This window comes from Dipodomys merriami, unplaced genomic scaffold, assembly GCF_024711535.1.
Source record: "Dipodomys merriami isolate MVZ:Mamm:240054 unplaced genomic scaffold, mDipMer1.0.p SCAF_15, whole genome shotgun sequence".
Classification (NCBI taxonomy): Eukaryota; Metazoa; Chordata; class Mammalia; order Rodentia; family Heteromyidae; genus Dipodomys; species Dipodomys merriami.
Window position 1 is genome coordinate 24,275,882 of NW_027202826.1, and position 16,930 is coordinate 24,292,811.

General features: G+C 39.3%; 1 protein-coding gene across 4 annotated transcripts in view; it reads left to right on the forward strand.

Moving 5' to 3' along the window:
* Sec24b (SEC24 homolog B, COPII coat complex component) overlaps positions 1-11,970 on the forward strand; it is a 70,840-nt gene extending 58,870 nt beyond the window's left edge. For all 4 annotated transcript variants that reach the window (XM_070022442.1, XM_070022443.1, XM_070022444.1 and 1 more), the window contains 9 exons: positions 50-208; positions 422-595; positions 1,282-1,392; positions 4,088-4,263; positions 4,812-4,949; positions 5,639-5,743; positions 6,792-6,884; positions 10,202-10,305; positions 11,121-11,970. In XM_070022442.1, the coding sequence (XP_069878543.1) occupies positions 50-208; positions 422-595; positions 1,282-1,392; positions 4,088-4,263; positions 4,812-4,949; positions 5,639-5,743; positions 6,792-6,884; positions 10,202-10,305; positions 11,121-11,235 (1,175 nt within the window). In that variant the 3' untranslated portion in view covers positions 11,236-11,970. The remainder of the gene's footprint in view (positions 1-49; positions 209-421; positions 596-1,281; positions 1,393-4,087; positions 4,264-4,811; positions 4,950-5,638; positions 5,744-6,791; positions 6,885-10,201; positions 10,306-11,120) is intronic.
* Positions 11,971-16,930: the final 4,960 nt, after the last annotated feature.

The following is a 16,930-nucleotide window of genomic DNA, read 5'->3' on the forward strand; positions in this document are numbered from 1 at the left end:
AGTAGAATATTCTTGCCTCTGCAGCTAATAGTTATGTTTCTCTCTGAAGCTTGCATGTCCAAGTACTCGGCAGGATGCATCTATTACTATCCATCTTTCCACTATAATCACAACCCTTCACAAGCAGAAAAGTTACAAAAAGACCTAAAACGGTATCTCACAAGAAAAATTGGATTTGAAGCTGTCATGAGGATAAGATGCACTAAAGGTATGAACTTATAAATGTGATGTTGTTACTTCTGGTCTACCTATGCTACCAGCTGTTCCTTGTAGAAGATGTTGTTTGATAGGTTAGCAATGACCAAAATATCCCCTTTGATTTAAAATCAGGGGTGCTGACTTTATTTATTTTGAAAGTAACTAGCCTGTGGTAAAGAAACTACTGTTACTCATCTTCTGTACCACATTCTCTGTCTCTTAGGTCTTTCAATGCATACTTTTCATGGAAACTTCTTTGTGCGTTCCACTGACTTGTTATCTCTTGCCAACATCAATCCTGATGCTGGGTTTGCAGTGCAGTTATCAATTGAGGAAAGTTTGACGGATACTTCCTTAGTGTGCTTTCAGACGGCACTGTTATACACGTCGAGTAAAGGTAAGGCTATCAGAAGTAAAGTGAGGCCTGCAAGAAGCCTCTTCCACTTAGTGGAATGAGGAGAAGGAATGAATGTACTGGGAACTAATGCAGCTTCAGCACTTAACCAAAAGTATGTTCTGATAAGTTGTTGTTAACACTAATGTTCACTAAATAATACACTGTATATGTTTGTATGTGTATATGTGCAAGTACTTGCATGCTTGGAAAACTTGCATTCCTCAGAAAATACATTTCTGCTAAGCTAAAGCCATTCTTTGCATTATTTTTTGCATTGTAAATTAAGGCATTTGTTTGTGTTATTTTGAAAGCCTAAGTTTTCTGATACTTTACTCTGTTGGGTAATCAAAAACGAGCAACATCAAAATAAAAACTAGAATGTAAGTTTCAACTACACATGTTTTATGTATTCATAGTCTACAAAGTCAGAGTGTTTAATTATCTTGAACACATATTAGTTAGGCTGGGGATGTAGCTCAGTGTGAGAATGCTCACCCAGCATACACGAGGTCCTTGGTTCAGTCTCCAGTACCAAAAACAAAGAAATAAGAACATGCTAACCATGTTCATTTTAAAACTTTGAGTTACATTTCAAAATCCTGTTGATGATTTAATCTGGCAAAAACAGTAATTTAAATAAGACTTGGCCTACAGTGTTCTGCATCACTTTATGCACATCTGTTTAGGTGAGCGGAGGATCAGAGTCCACACACTTTGTTTGCCGGTGGTGAGTTCCTTAGCAGATGTGTATGCCGGAGTGGATGTTCAAGCCGCCATCTGCCTTCTGGCAAACATGGGTGAGTGAAAGGGAACAAGTGGCCAATCAAGCACAGCTCGCCAGCCTAGACAGTGAAGTGAAGGTGGGATGTGTTTCTGCCCTAGAAACCCCTCACTTAGAGAGTATGTTTTATATTTCCAATTATTGCAGCACAAAGTAGATTGTTCTTATATTCCTTACTAATTCTTAGTTTAGCAATCTGTTGGGATTAATATTTGCTGAAAACTTAAAAAAAAATCGAAATGTCTTTAAATGAATGTATGAGCAAACTCAAGTGTTGTACAGTGGACTAAGCTCAGCACTGAGCTCTTGGTCCTAAAATCAGCATGGGCACCTCTTGTGAAGAGTGCTGAGGGAAAGAAGTAACATTCAGAAGGCTGTGTCCCGCATTGCCATTTAATTTCAGGAATCAGTATACTATTTTGTTTTTCGTTTTTGTTTTTATTTTTGGTGGTCGTGGGGCATGAACTCTGGGCCTGGGAACTGTTCCTGAGGTCTTCAGCTCAAGGCAAGCACTCTACCACTTGAGCCATAGCGCCACTTCCTGTTTTCTGGTGGTTAATTAGAGATAAGAGTCTCATGGATTTTCCTGCCCAGGCAGGCCTTGAACCATGATCTTCAGATCTCAGCCTCCTGAATAGCTAGGATTACAGGTGGGAGCCACTGGCGCCCAGCTTTTAACAAATCTTTATTGATAATTTTAGACCTTTAGTGATCCTTGCTCTTTCCAATACAGATCTGGAGTCGTTTGGGCAAAATTATAATAACATTATTCAAGGACCTTTTCTTGCAGGTGGGCAGTGCTGAGAACAAAAACTAGGGCTGTGTGCACATTTGGGCAACCGCTTCCCCACTGAGCTGTGCTCACCCATCTCAGGATCTCAGTTTTTCAAGCATCATTTTTCTGTGGAGATTTTGAATTATGTATACAATAAGGTTCCCCACCACCACCACCACAAATACCTTTATTTTTAGTACATAGGCATATTTATAGATTCATTTTTCTTGTTAGTACTGGGATTGAACTTGGTCTTGCTTCTCAGGGTAGATACTCTACTACTTGAGCCGTGGCTTTAGCCCTTTCTGACCTGGTTATTTTGTAGGTAGAGTCTTGCTTTTGTTGTTGGTAGTGGTGGTGATGGTGGCAGGGCTTGAACTCTGGGCCTGGGAGCTGTCCCTGAGCTCTTTTTGTTCAAGGCTAGTGCTCTACCACTTTGAGCCACAGCACCACTTCCTATTTTCTTGTGGTTAATTGGAGATAAGAGTCTCATGGGCTTTTCTGCGCAGGCTGGCTTTGAACCATGATCCTCGGATCTCAACTTCCCTGAGTAGCTAGGATTAAAGGTATGAGCCACCAGCACCCAGCTAGAGTCTTGCTTTATGCCTGTATTGAAGATATCATTTCTTTGTGTCTCTAGATGACAGCTGGTGTGTCTCTAGATGAGTTCCCTGGTAGCTGGGGCAGCTGCCACTGAGCATAGCCATGGTTGAGGTGGAGTCTCACAAGTTTCTTTTTTGCTAGGACTGGTCTCTCAAACCATGATCCTCCATTCTCCGCCCCCATATCACAATGACTAAAGTTTGAATCAACACTCCCAGCTCTAAAAAGTATATTGTAGCCGGGCACTGGTAGCTCACGCCTGTAATCCTAGCTACTCTGGATGCTGAAGTCTGAGGATCATGGTTCAAAGCCAGCCTATGCAGGAAAGTCTGTGAGACTCTTATCTCCAGTAAACCACTAGAATACTGGCAATGGTGCTGTAGCTCAAGCAGTAGAGTGCTCGCCTTGAACTGAAGAGTGCAGGGACAGTGCCAAGGCCTAGAGTTCAAGCCCCACAACTGACAAAAAAAAAAATTATATTGTAAATTAAATATGCTCGTTTTATATGAAAACTCACATTTAGCTACACACTGGTAGCTCATGTCAGTAATCCTATCTATACAGAATGCTGAGCAATTTGGATTGTGGTTTGAAGGCAGGCAGGGTGGGGAAAGTTCGTAAGATTCTTTATTACCAATTAACTAGCAAAAAATCACAGTTGTGAGGGAAAGTGGGTAAATGAGGGAGGGGTAACAAGTTCAATAAGAAATGTACTCACTACCTTACTTATGTAACTCTAACCCCTATGTACATCACCATGACAATACAATTAAATTTTAAGTTAAAAAAAAAAAACCCTATAAAGTGTGGTTCAAGTAGTTACATAGCACCAGCCTCGAGTGAAAAAGCTAAGGGACCAGTGCTCAGGCCATGAGTTCAAACTCTTAATACTGCATCTTTTTTTAATCTATTGACCTGGAATGCTTTTGTAAAGAAGATTTTAGAGGATCATAAGAGATTACTTAAATTGTGTAATTTACATCAGTTGTACAGAAAAAAAATGGTTCTTTACACATGTGACTTTGCTTTGAGTAATGGAATCATCTCCAGTGCTGTATCAGAAATAGATGGACAATATACATTCTTTTTATCAAGAATAGCCAAGTGTTTAAACTTAAGAGATTAAAACGAAAGTCCAGAAGAATGCGGGAACCTAGACTTGTTCTGATTTATCATATTCAGTTCAGAAAAAATAGGTAATGAACTAATTATTTACTGAGGGAACAGATGAAGTGCATTCTATTGGTCTCTTAGATGATTCACGTCTGTGTTCTCTCTGGGTGCTCACAGGGATCTCATGGTTAAGTGCCTTTCCATTTGGGTTGCTTTGCAGCTGTCGATCGCTCGGTCTCATCTAGTCTGTCAGATGCCAGGGACGCCTTGGTGAATGCAGTAGTGGACTCGCTGTCTGCCTACGGCTCTACTGTCTCCAACTTGCAGCACTCAGCGCTCATTGCCCCTGGCTCCCTCAAGTTGTTCCCACTCTATGTTTTGGCCCTTCTCAAACAGGTAGCTCTCGACACGTGGTTATATTTAACAAAGTTAAAAAAAAAATCTCATATTACTTGCATATAGAGATAGGAAGCCGAGAGGTGGTTATTTTAAACTTAGCCAGGGGAATAATGCACTTCAGTGTTGGGAAACATAAGTGGGAAATGAAGGTATAAAAATACATTATGACTTTTGTGAAACCATCTATATGCCCTCTCTATCTCCATTATCCATGTGAGTATTATGTGGTCCTGGCCCACTCTTAATACATGCTTCTGAAAACAGAATAAGGAGGGGCTTTAGTTTTTTACTACCTTCCCATTATTTTGAACACCACAATAGGTGTCCAACACGTTCATCATCTTATAATCCTTACCATAGAAAGGTAAGTATTCTTTTCTCTGTTTTTCTTACGATGATAATATAGCCCAGAGAAACTTGCTCACTTTCTTATTAAATGTCAGCTTAAATGGAATCCAGGCCTGTCATTTTGAAGACATGCTCTATGATTGGTAGTAGTCTACTGTGTGTGTTTGACTTGGAAACTTGTCTGTTTTTCCTTGTAGAAAGCATTTAGAACAGGTACAAGCACTCGCCTGGATGATCGTGTGTATGCCATGTGTCAGATCAAGTCTCAGCCACTTGTTCATCTAATGAAAATGATTCATCCCAACTTATACAGGATAGACAGATTGACAGATGAGGTATGCTTTGAATGTTACAGTTGTACAGTTACCGCATTGTCAACATTTTCCTCTATTCTTTTCCCTTGTGTGATAATAGTACATTAAAAAAGGACATTTGGATCTAATTAGATGCTTAGATTCTCAGAAACTATATCAATCAGCAGTTAGGGAATTTCATACATGAAGTAATTTAACTCATGTACTATTATTACAAAGCTAAAGTATAGAGTGATTTCCATTTGTACTTGATAGATATTGGCAGTTTCTGATATGATCAGATTGCAGGATCAGTTACTAGAAAACCCAATCTGGTAGCTAACAGCTATTTCAGCATGCAAATGTGTAGTACTTCTTTCTTTTTGTGTGAAAACAACATTCTTTGACATTAGTATTCTAAGCATAATAATATGTTAGTAGGGAAATAGAAAAATGTATCTTGCTATGTGACAGAGTCACTAGTCATATTTTTAGTATATTCTGACCCCAAAAGAGAAATGAATGAAACAGATGCATTTGTGTTTGAACTTTTTAAATTTGAATACATTTGATGGTTGCAGTGCTTCAGCCAAGGTGCTAATATAGAATTAATAGTCTTTACATTATACAAAGCTCTCAATTGTCACATTTTAATACTTCTTAAGGTGGCCACTAATTCCCAGATGTAGTGACAGAATGTTAGCTCACTCATATTCTACCTTCTTTTTCAGGGTGCAATACATGTTAATGACAGGGTAGTGCCTCAGCCGCCCCTTCAAAAATTATCTGCAGAGAAGCTGACTAGAGAAGGTGCTTTCCTGTTGGACTGCGGCTCTGTAAGCACCTCTGTAACAATGTTCTCCTGTTCCAGTGGGTCCATGGGAAGCACTGGTGCCACTGCAGGGAGGGAAGAGGACCAGGGCCAGACAGTAAATGGGTACTCACATGAGCCTACCTTAGGACGTTTCTATTTGGACATCTTCTTATTTTTCATAGGTTAATCCATTTTTATTATCGTTGATTGCATATGCTTGATAAAGAGAAACAAGACCCTGAGAATCATAAAATTCAAAATGACCTCAAGAGTAGTTCAAATTATACCAATTGTCAGAAATCTCAAGAGATTCAGAAGTTGCTATGTGATGGGGCCGGCAGGTAAAGAGTGTCAGAATGGCCAGACAGCTGCAAATTGTTCCTATGAGCAGGAAAAGGGTTTGGATGGCCACAGAGGAGGGACAACCCCCAAAAGCTGAAAGTACAGAAAGTGATTGAAATACAGCATTACCTTCTTGTGGGGAAATCAGTGAAGGAGAAGGTAAAATACATTTAATAGGCAGCCTTGAAATTTAAGTGAAGGTGTAAACTACCACCTGGATCCTTCTATGTAGCTCCACCATGTGCTGATTTCGGGTTTCATTCCTTCTTTTATGTTTCTCCTACAGTATTTTAAATTGTGTTTCTTTTGACTGTATTTTCAATAATTCATTTGACTTTTTTTCATAACTTCTCTTATTAGTTATACAGGGAGGTGGGTTTCATTGTGACTTTTCCACACATTGTACTGCAATCAGCTTTAACCTATTACTTTGCCTTCCTAAAACAATTTGAACAGGTTTTATTGTTCAATTTTCCTATATGCAGGTCATCTTCTCTGACCATATTCATCCTCTTGTTAGCTAAACTCCCTGTAGCTGTACCTCCCACTGTCCCTAACAGAGCCTGTTTCTCCATTCTCACCTCTGTAGCTCCCTATTTATCAACAGCTTTCATTGAAGTTCTTTAACTTGTTCTTACATAAAGTTATGTGTGATAATTGTAAGAGAATTAACTGTAATTAATGTTAACTATTGGTGCATTTAAATATTTTGTTGATTTCTGTTTTAGGTGTTTTACATTTGGATTGGCAAAGGCTGTGACAATAACTTCATAGAGGAAGTGCTTGGATGTCCTAATTTTGCATCAATACCACAGAAAATGGTCAGTGGACTTTAGACTTTTTGTGTATGTGTGCTAGTACTGGGGCTTGAACTCAGTGCCTAAGCACTGTCCCTGAATTTTTTGCTCAAGGCTAGTGCTCTAACCAGCTGGTTAATTGGAAATGAGATTGTTACAGACTTTTCCTGCGTGGGCTGGCTTTGAATCACAATCCTCAGATCTCAGCCTCCTGAGTAACTAAGATTACTTGTCTTTAATGTTTTCGTTGACATAAGGTTTATGTGGTGAGCTTAGCTGTTTTCATGTGTATGCTTTCAATGGCTTTTAGTATATTCATAATGTTTTACAACCATTACCACCATCTAATTTCAGAACATTTCTTTTCATCACAGAGTACTCATTTTTGCTTTCTCCCTGGCAGCTAGTGCTGTGTTTTTTATTCATTAGCTTGCTGTTGTGGATATGTCACGTTGAATGACTCAACATGTGATCTCTATGTTTGGCCTCTTTCACTTCATGCCTGGCTTACACGAGTACTCTGTTCTTTATGACTGGAAATAGTCTGTGGTTGGAAGTTTGCTTTGTTTCTTTGGGAGGGAGGCTTTTTTGAATGACGCTACATGAAGACTTGTGTGCAAGCTGTGCCCCTGGCATTTTCAGCACTTGCACATCCACACCAAGGATGGAACTGCAAAACTCTCCCTAGCAATTTTAACTTTAAATTATTATCTGCAGACTTCTATTAAAGTACTCTGTTGGTTAAAGTAATGTTATTTTTTTCAGTATGCCCTTAATCAACACAAAGAAATAGGATTTTGAAAGCAGCTCTGTATGTTTAATTGAAATGAAAGATCTACTTTATTTTTGAGTATTGTAAATATGTTCTTTTTTTCTGCAATTCATAGTCATTCGGTTAGTCCTTATTATGATCTTTTGTTTTTTTTACTTTGAAAATTAATCCCATTTCTAAGATACAACAAATCAAGAGTATTAAGGAAATATTTAAAAAGGAAGAACAGTCAAGAAAGGGGAAAGGTATATGACAAAAACGTCTTACTAAATAGATAGTAAACCTTATCTGAAGCTGCAGTTATTTAAGCACGGTGATACTTGCACAGTAAGCAAATCAGTGGAACCAGTTAAGAGTGAAGAAAGGGTTTTGATTCATGAACAATACTTCAGATCACTGTGGTAAAATAGAATATTACAAAAATCAGCTTGAGACCATTGATTAGCCACTAGGAGAAAAGGCACAGCTGGATATTTACCTTAGTCCTTGCAGTATATGACTCTCAAATAGAGAGAACATTTCAACATTTTTTTAAAAGAAAAAGAGGCCAGATGTGGTGGCACACACTTGTAATCTAAGCTACTCAGGAGGCAGAGAACAGGTAGATTGTGGTTCATGGTTTAAGACTAACATGGGCACAAAGTTGCCCCATCTCAGAACAAGCCAGTCATGACGGTACACAGCTATAATCCCAGCTTCATAGGAGTTATAGCTAGAGGACCAAGTACAAAAAGCATATCCCTATCCAAAAAATAACTAGAAGCAAAGAAGGACTGAGAATGTGGCTCATATGGTAGAATCCCTGTCTAGCAAGCAGTAGGCCTGAGTTCAGGTTCTGGTAAAGATAAAAAATAAACCCTAAGCCAGGCACTGGTGGCGCATGCCTATAATCCTAGTTACTCGGGAGGCTGAGATCTAAGGATCACGGTTCAAAGCCAGCCCGGGCAGGAAAATCCTGAGACTCTTATCTCCAATAAACCACTTGAAAACTGGAAGTGGCGCTGTGGTTCAAGCAGTAGAGCGCTTGCCTTGAGCTGAGGAGCGCAGGGACAGTATCCAGGCCCAGAGTTCAAGCCCCATAACCCACCAAAAAAATAAAAATAAAATAAATTTTTAAAAAATCCTAGGAGGATGTCAAATGAAACATTTATACATATATAGTATTAAAATTCAAAGACCTTTGGAAGCCATTTACCAAAAAAATTAACATATCTCAGAGAATAAATATAAAACATTTCTATTTTTAATAAAGCCAAAAGGTAAGCAATAAAAATATGAGATTATCTATATTTTTATTTATTTTTGTACCAGTCCTGGGCTTGAACTCAGGGCCTGGGCACTGTCCCTGAGTTTTATTTGCTCAAGGCTGGCACTTTGCCACTTGAGCCACAGCTTCACTTCCCACTTTTTGGTGGTTAATTAGGTAAGATTCTCAACAGACTTTCCTACCTGGGCTGGCTTTGAACTACAGTCCTCAGATTTCAGCCTCTCAAGTAACTAGGATTACAGGCCTGAACCACTGGTAGTCAGATTTTTTGTTATTTATTTATTTTTTTTTGAAAAAAATGCTTAAACTTTTGTGGAGACCTATTTGACAATATCTGTTAAAATTAAAATCCTATACTACATGATTCAGTAAATTGTTCTGGGAATGTGGCTTAGTGGTAGTGTGCTTGACTAGCATACATGAAGCCCTGGGTTCAATTCCTCACTATCACATAAACAGAAAAAGCCAGAAGTGGCACTTTGGCTCAAGTGGAAGAGCACTAGCCTTGATTAAAGAGAGGCTCAAGAACAGTACCCACGCCCTGAGTTCAAGCTCCAGGACTGGCAAAAAATTATAGATAGATAGATAGATACATAGATACATAAATATCATAAATATACTCATAAAAATATAGCTAGGTACACAAATGTGTATAGCATTAAATAGGTAGGTTATATCTGGGCACTTACTGAAAAGGGATATTAACATGAAAAAATTTATAGTGTGATCCATTTTTATTTTCAAAAATATGTTCACTAGATCCCTTCTGAAACAGTAGCTGAGTGTGGTGGTATGTCTGCCATCTCAGCTACAGTGGGGAACATAAATAAGAATTGAAGACAAGGCTGGAAAGGGCAAAAAGGTCCAAAACAGCCCAAGCAAAAAGGACTTGAGGCATGTTTCAAGTGAGAAAGCAATGTATACATCCACCCTGTTCTTACATTCCTTGCTTCAAAATTTTAAATGAAAGAAACATGAAATTCTCCCAGAGTAGTAGTTTTTCACATGAAGTACAATGTATGACTATTATTGGGGTTGGAAACTTTGTGTTAGCCACCTTCATGTGACTATCACCATCATAAGAAGTATGAAGATGTGGCGTAGTGCTTGTGATACGTAGATATTGGGATGGTTTTATTCACTTGTCTAACAAGTATATTCAGGTAAAATGTAATGACACATCTCTTAGTAAACATGGCTTAAACTGATTTGCTGCAAGCTAAACTTCATTGGTGTGGTGTGATTCGGTGTTACGCCTGCAGAATTGCCAGAATAATTTCCTAACAATGCTTTTCTTAACAGACACATCTTCCAGAGCTGGACACACTTTCGTCCGAAAGAACCAGGTCCTTTATAACTTGGCTCAGAGACAGCAGACCGCTAAGCCCTGTCCTTCATATGGTAAAGTAAGTATGTCTACAACTTCTCCTGCACAAACTGAGCAGGATTTCTTCGTCTTTATTTTTTTGTTATCTTTATGTAGTTGTACAAAGGAGTTGCATTCAACAAAGCGGCGCATAAATACATCCTGATCACGGCCACCCCTGTCAGCATCCTCCCTCCTCCCTCTTGGCCCACCCCTTCCCTCACTTTTCTTAATAATGTAGGCTATCCAGTGAATTCTTGACCGCAGTCTTTCCCCTTCCTTCATTACTCTGCCCCTCTTCCCTTGACACCACCCCATTGTTGTTAAGTACCTGTTTCCTGGTGTTTATTTTGTTCAACTTTGTCTTTGCCTTTCTAAGAAATTACACTATTTGCTTTCTCCCTTGAATCTTACCATATTTCAGTTAATCCATTTGTGTATACTTGAATACCACCCAATATATTTACTTACATATTTATAAACTAATTCTAGCCTCTACATGTGAGAGGAAACATGGAACCTTTGGGTCTTTGGGCCTGACTTACTTCACTTAACATAATGTTTTCCAGGTCCTTCCATTTCTTTGCAAATAATATAATTTTCTTTCTAATGGAAGAGTAAAATTCCATTGTGTACATGTGCCACATTTTCTTGATCCATTCATACACTGTGGGACATCTGGGCCGATTCCATACCTTGGTTGTGGAAAGTCTGCAGTGGACATGATAGTCTGAGCAAGACTTCTTATCCTCAAAGTAGACATTAAATGACACCAGAATACATCCTCAGGATAGAATATCGTTCCCTGGCCAGTGAGTCCTGTCATGAATCTCTCTTCCCTTTGCTCTCTTTCAGAGATGAGAGTCCTGCCAAAGCAGAATTTTTTCAACACTTAATTGAAGATCGGACAGAAGCCGCATTCTCTTACTATGAATTTTTGCTTCATGTTCAGCAGCAGATTTGTAAGTGAAATAGAATAAAATTGAACAAGAAGACAAAGATGCATAGCCTAGGCGAAGTCTGATCTTCCAGAGGAGCATATAGCGGGCTGGGAAGAAAGTGTTCTCTGTTACTGAGCAGCGCCCTGCTCTGCCGGAGGTGCTGGCAGGAGGGAGGGGAATGAGGGCTTGGCCTATGTTAAGGGCAGTGATGATGCTGTTTCACTAAGTATGTTTCAGTTGGTTTCTACACATTTCCAGTAGTACAGTCGGGAGATTTATGTAGCTGTGTGGAATGACATGTCATAATGTAACATTAGATCATTTTTCTCCTTAATATAACATTTCTGGACTTGAACTCTGACAAGAGATGCCAAAAGGCAGTGGTACTGTGTTACTCGTTTATATGAATTACTTTTTAACAAGGAATGATTCGTATTCATTAAATGAATTGAACATTTTCTCTGTAAAAACAATAGAATTTCAGTACATGAGCTATAGAATATATACATATATATATATAATGTACATAAGCGTTCCATTTGTAAAGAAAATGTAAAAAATGTAACTACAGACTATGAATTGCTTAAACTGTGCTACATTGTTGGATGACAACTCTTTTTGTCGCAGTTAGAGAATGAGGTTGACTAATGCATATTATGAATTGAGTCCACAAAAGAAACACAAAATCCTTTGTAATTCTGTTAAATCTTTTATGTGGATTTATTTATGATCAGCCTACTAATTAAAAATATTTTGCTTGACAATGGTTTGGTGTTGTTTTGTTTGTTTGGGTTTTTTGGTTAGAAGTTTTTGTGCTTGGGATTTCATGGTCTTTTTACAGATAGACTCCAATGAAGTTACTTCTTAGAGGAAATACAGTGCTACTGTATTTCAGTTAGGAATCTGTAAATCCATACATTTCATGGGTTATCTGTTGGTATTCTAGAAACAAATGGTGCCATTTTCAAAATATATGTAATTACTTGGCTCAGGCGGTAGAGTGCTCACCTTGAACTGAAGAGCTCAGGGACAGTACCCAAGCCCAGAGTTCAAGCCCCATGACCAACAACAACAACAACAACAACAAAAAAAATGTATATATATATATATATATATAAATATACATATATGTAATTACTAAGCATAATCTTAAACTGTCTTACTCATTTAAATTAAGCATTTCCCCTTATACTTGTCATAAGAAAACTTTAATAACATACTTGACTATTCTTTTAGACTTGAAGATTACATCATGAATTTTGATAGTGTTTTTGTTTTAATCAAATCTTATTCACTAATAGCTTATTTATAATTTAAAAAACTGCTGGACGTAGTAACACTTTGAGTTTAGAATGCGGTTTTATCTTGTCTACCACAAAAGTCCCCGTTGGTGACTTTTGAAGAAAAGCTATTAGTGGGTGTTGATAATTCTTGTTGGTTTTGTGCTTTGGTGGATCTCTTTTCTTTTAGATAAAAATAAAAGAGCTCTCACAGTCTGTAATGGAAATGAGAGGTTAAATGACTCACCCTAAGTGACATTACTTACTAATTAGTGACAGAGCTGGTAATAAGAGGCAAATGTTCTCCCCACCCACCACCTACACCCACTCTGCCCCCCACCCCCAGCACTATACTTTATCCCTCTAAGAAGAATAGTACTGACTAAGCATCAGGAGAAGCTGCAACTAAACACTGACATTTGACAGTAGGAAAGACAAAAACATATTTTGGCATTCACACAATATTTATGAGCAGGTAATGCTTGCCAGATACTATTTCCAGGCACAAAACAACATCACCACGTCAACAAAGCTTAGGTCCACATGGAGAATGGGAGGCAGAGGCAAAGTGTGATGACTCCAAGAAGAGAAATGAGGCTGGGTAAGAAGGCTGGGTTAATGCTGCTTTGACCATGGCAGGGAAGGGCCTTCTGAAAGGTGAGTGCCTTTTTTTTAGGAAGAAAAGCTAAATAGAGGAATTGGGTGCTAGATGATTGTGCCTTCAGATTGCCCTTTTTGCTTAAAGATGCTGCAGACTCTCAGCAGAGCAGTTGGAAAGAGTGACGTGTCTGTCTCCTAGAAGAACAAGGTGCCCAGTTGACCATGCTGGTCAGTGCAATGGCCTGGCAGCAGTGTAGGCCATCTGGAGTTGTAAATCGTAGACTCCGGGAAAACAGCTTTGCTTAGTGTCTTTTCCCTAAGCATGTTTAATGCTTGGTGAAAAGTTGGATTTAATCAGGGTTGGGTACAAGAAAACAGAAGCAGAGGAATTAAGAAATTAGCAAGGGGAAAGGGACTTGTATGTGTAGTAAAAATCAGTGAGCTAAGGAATGTGGTGTGGTTCCTTTGAGGCCAAAAAGCTGTTAAGAGTATGAATATCAGGAGGAATTAATTGGAGAGATAATCAAGGTGCTTGCATTTAAAATATGGGGAGTTAAATACTGCTGGTGTTAGATGGATTATGTCTGTGTCACTGGGCAGTTGAGGTATTTAAGAGTGGAGGAGGTCAGAGCTAAGTAGTTATACATGGATCATCTATGTGTATCTCCCTCCAATGACAGGAGTAGAGATGAGAGATGGGAGGTTTATAAAAAATTGGCAGTGGCAGCAGGTATGATATGGCTTGATGGCCTGAGTTGGAAGACCTAAAGCAGACAAGAGTGAAGAATCTGTATCCTACAAATGAGGAAGAGAGGGTGCCCCTGGAGTGTGGAATCAAACCCAGCCATTCCCTGGAAGGTGTGCAAGGGAGGTGGAGTCCTCAGAAGTCACTCAACCTGCAGTGTGTGGAGGCTGAAGTCAATTACCTTGGCAGAGGCATGATGGGATTGATTGATGGGATGTAGGTAAGTCATAAGCCATTTGCTTGGTGAGGCCAAGTGTTGGTGAGAGCAAAAGGCATGCTTCCAGGAGGGCAGTTAGTTGAAACTCATTAAAGTCAGTGTTGCTTAGTGTTGGTGCTGAGAATTGGAAAAGATTTTCCCAGGACAACTTTTTATAAATACATCCATCACTCCCCAAATCTCATATTTGACCACTTGAGAAGGGGCTTGACCAGGGATATGTACTGTATCTTAGAAGAGCATGTATACATTATGTAAATATGTGTGTCAGATACTAGTTGATGTGTCTATGTGCATGACACTAGTGTGGTCAGGAAATTTACAGATTAGGAAAAGTGTTATACTAAGGAAACCAAGAGCCCTTCTTTCAAACCTGCAGTCCTGGACCAGGACTCAGAACCCGTGATCCGCCTGCCTGTGCCTTTGAGTACTGACGTTACTGATGGATGTTACCCATGCTGTTCATTTCAATGAAGGCCAGTATATGATTCCTTCTCCTGGATTTGGTTTTTGGTCCTTTGTTTAAAAGTTGTTGCTATACCCAAGATCATGTTTATTTTTTTCTAGATTATATCTTGGAGTTTTATGGTCATACCAGTTTTTTTTAATGAGCTTATTAAGAAATTTGTATTGGATGAAATCAAGGATGAAGTGCTTTATTATAGCTTGTAAAATATATTTACTTGCAGATTTCTCAGAAATTACTGCTCCAACAGAAATGTAGACATGTTCATTTGTTACTTGGAACAATAAAAAATTTTTTATATTTCACAATTATTTAAATTTTGTCCATGGTATCCATTATATCTAAAGAGTAGGAAAGTTGTCAGGCACTGGTGGCTCATACCTGTAATTCTAGCTACTCAGGAGGGTGACATCTGAGGACTGCAGTTCGAAGCTACCCCAAGCAGAAAAGTCTGTGAGATTTGGATTTCCAGTTAACCACCAGAAAAGCTAGAAGTGGTGCTGTGGCTTACATGGTATAGTAAGCTAACCTTGAGCAAAAGGAGCTCAGGGACAGCCGTCAGGCCCAGAGTTCAAGCCCTGAGGACACACAAAAAAGGCAGGAAAACAGAAGTATAAGCACAATGCACACTTTATGTTTTGGCTTTTGTAAAACTGCTCATTGCAAATACACATAAACAGTGATTTGGCATCTTTTGAAAGCAGTTCCATTGCTTGCTTATTTTACCTTTCCATCATTACATTGTAATGGCTGAAATGTCCTTACAAAAATTCCTTTTAGGGGGGAGGAGGGAGGCTGGGAAGGGATGTGAAGGGTAAACAAAGGAGGAGGCTGCAATGCTTGGTAAGAAATGTACGCATTATCCTGCCCATGTAATTGTAACTCCTCTGTACAGTATGTTCACAAATAAAATTAAATTTTAAAAAAAAATTCCTTTTACAAATGCTCCCTGAATGCTGGGTGCCAGTGGCTCATGCCTGTAATCCTAACTATTCAGTAGGCTGAGATCTGAAGATCATGGTTCAAAGCCTGCCTGGGCAGGAAAGTCCGTGAGATTCTTATCTCCAATAAACCACCAGAAAACCAGAAGTGGTGGTGTGGCTCATGGTAGAGCACTAGCCTTGATCTGAAGAGCTCAGGGACAGCGCCCAGGCCCAGAGTTCAAGACCCACGATTGATAAAAGGAAAAAAAAAAAAAGCTCCCTGAAATAGCACGTTACATTAAGTAAGATAGTCACTTTCCTTTAAGGTAATAACAAAAAACGATTGTTAAACATATTCCTGGATAGAATTTTTGTTTTCTTTTTTGGTACTGAACTCAGAGCCTAGTAGCTATTCCTAAGCTTTTTTAGCTCAAGGGTAGTGCTCTACCAACTTAGCCATAGCTCCACTTCTGGCTTTTTGTTGATTAACTGGCAATGAGTCTAATGGACTTTTCTGCCTGATATGGTGGAGGACGTAAAGATGGAATATGATATTTGACTTGGATTGTGTAAAATGGATAATGATTTTTAAGATATAAATGTAAGTGTGCTATGAATAAGACTTCCCTGGTAACTCATTAGCTAGTAACTGTAACTCTGTAACTCCATAACCCTATAACTGTAACTCTGCTTCTGCTGTTTTCTGAGCAATGGGGGCCCTAACCCAGAGGACCATTCCCACCCTTTGTTCTGTTCCCCTGCTTTCCACCAGCAAAACCTTGGCAGGAAATTTAAACTTAAGGTGTGTATTTCTTGTAATCATTGGCTAAAACCAACACCCAAGCCTCCCTTTTCCCTGCCCTAGCCCAAAATGCTTAAAAGCCCATATGGGCTGGCCCTCAGGGCCGTTTTCTGGGATCCCAACTCCAGGTGTGGTCCTGGCGCATCAGCACTTTTGGTGCTCAATAAAATCTTTTACATGGGGCTGGGAAGGTGGCTCAGTGGTAAAGCACTTGCCTTACATGCATGAGGCCCTGGGTTCGATTCCTCAGCACCACATAAGCAAAAAAAAAGAAAAAAGCTGGAAGTGGCACTGTGGCTCAAGTGGTAGAGCGCTAGCCTTGAGCTGAAGACCTGAGGGACAACCCAGGCCCAGAGTTCAGGCCCCACGACCGGACCCAAAAATATCTTTTACATTTTCATTGTAGACTGAATGGTCTCACTGCCCAGGGTGGCTTTGAGCCTTGATCCTCAGATCTCAACCTCCTGAGTAGCTAGGATTACAAGCATGAACCATTCTGCCTTGCTTACATTGTCTGTAATTGCCTCTGCATAAGCTGCATACAGCCAGTACCTAACCCTGTGGGATATGTTCATATTGCAATACAATCTCTGGTCCTATACTTTGAACCAAAACACTTAAGTTGGAGCTGGGCACTGATGATTCACACCTGTAATCTTAGCTACTCAGGAGGCTGAGATCTGCAAATTGT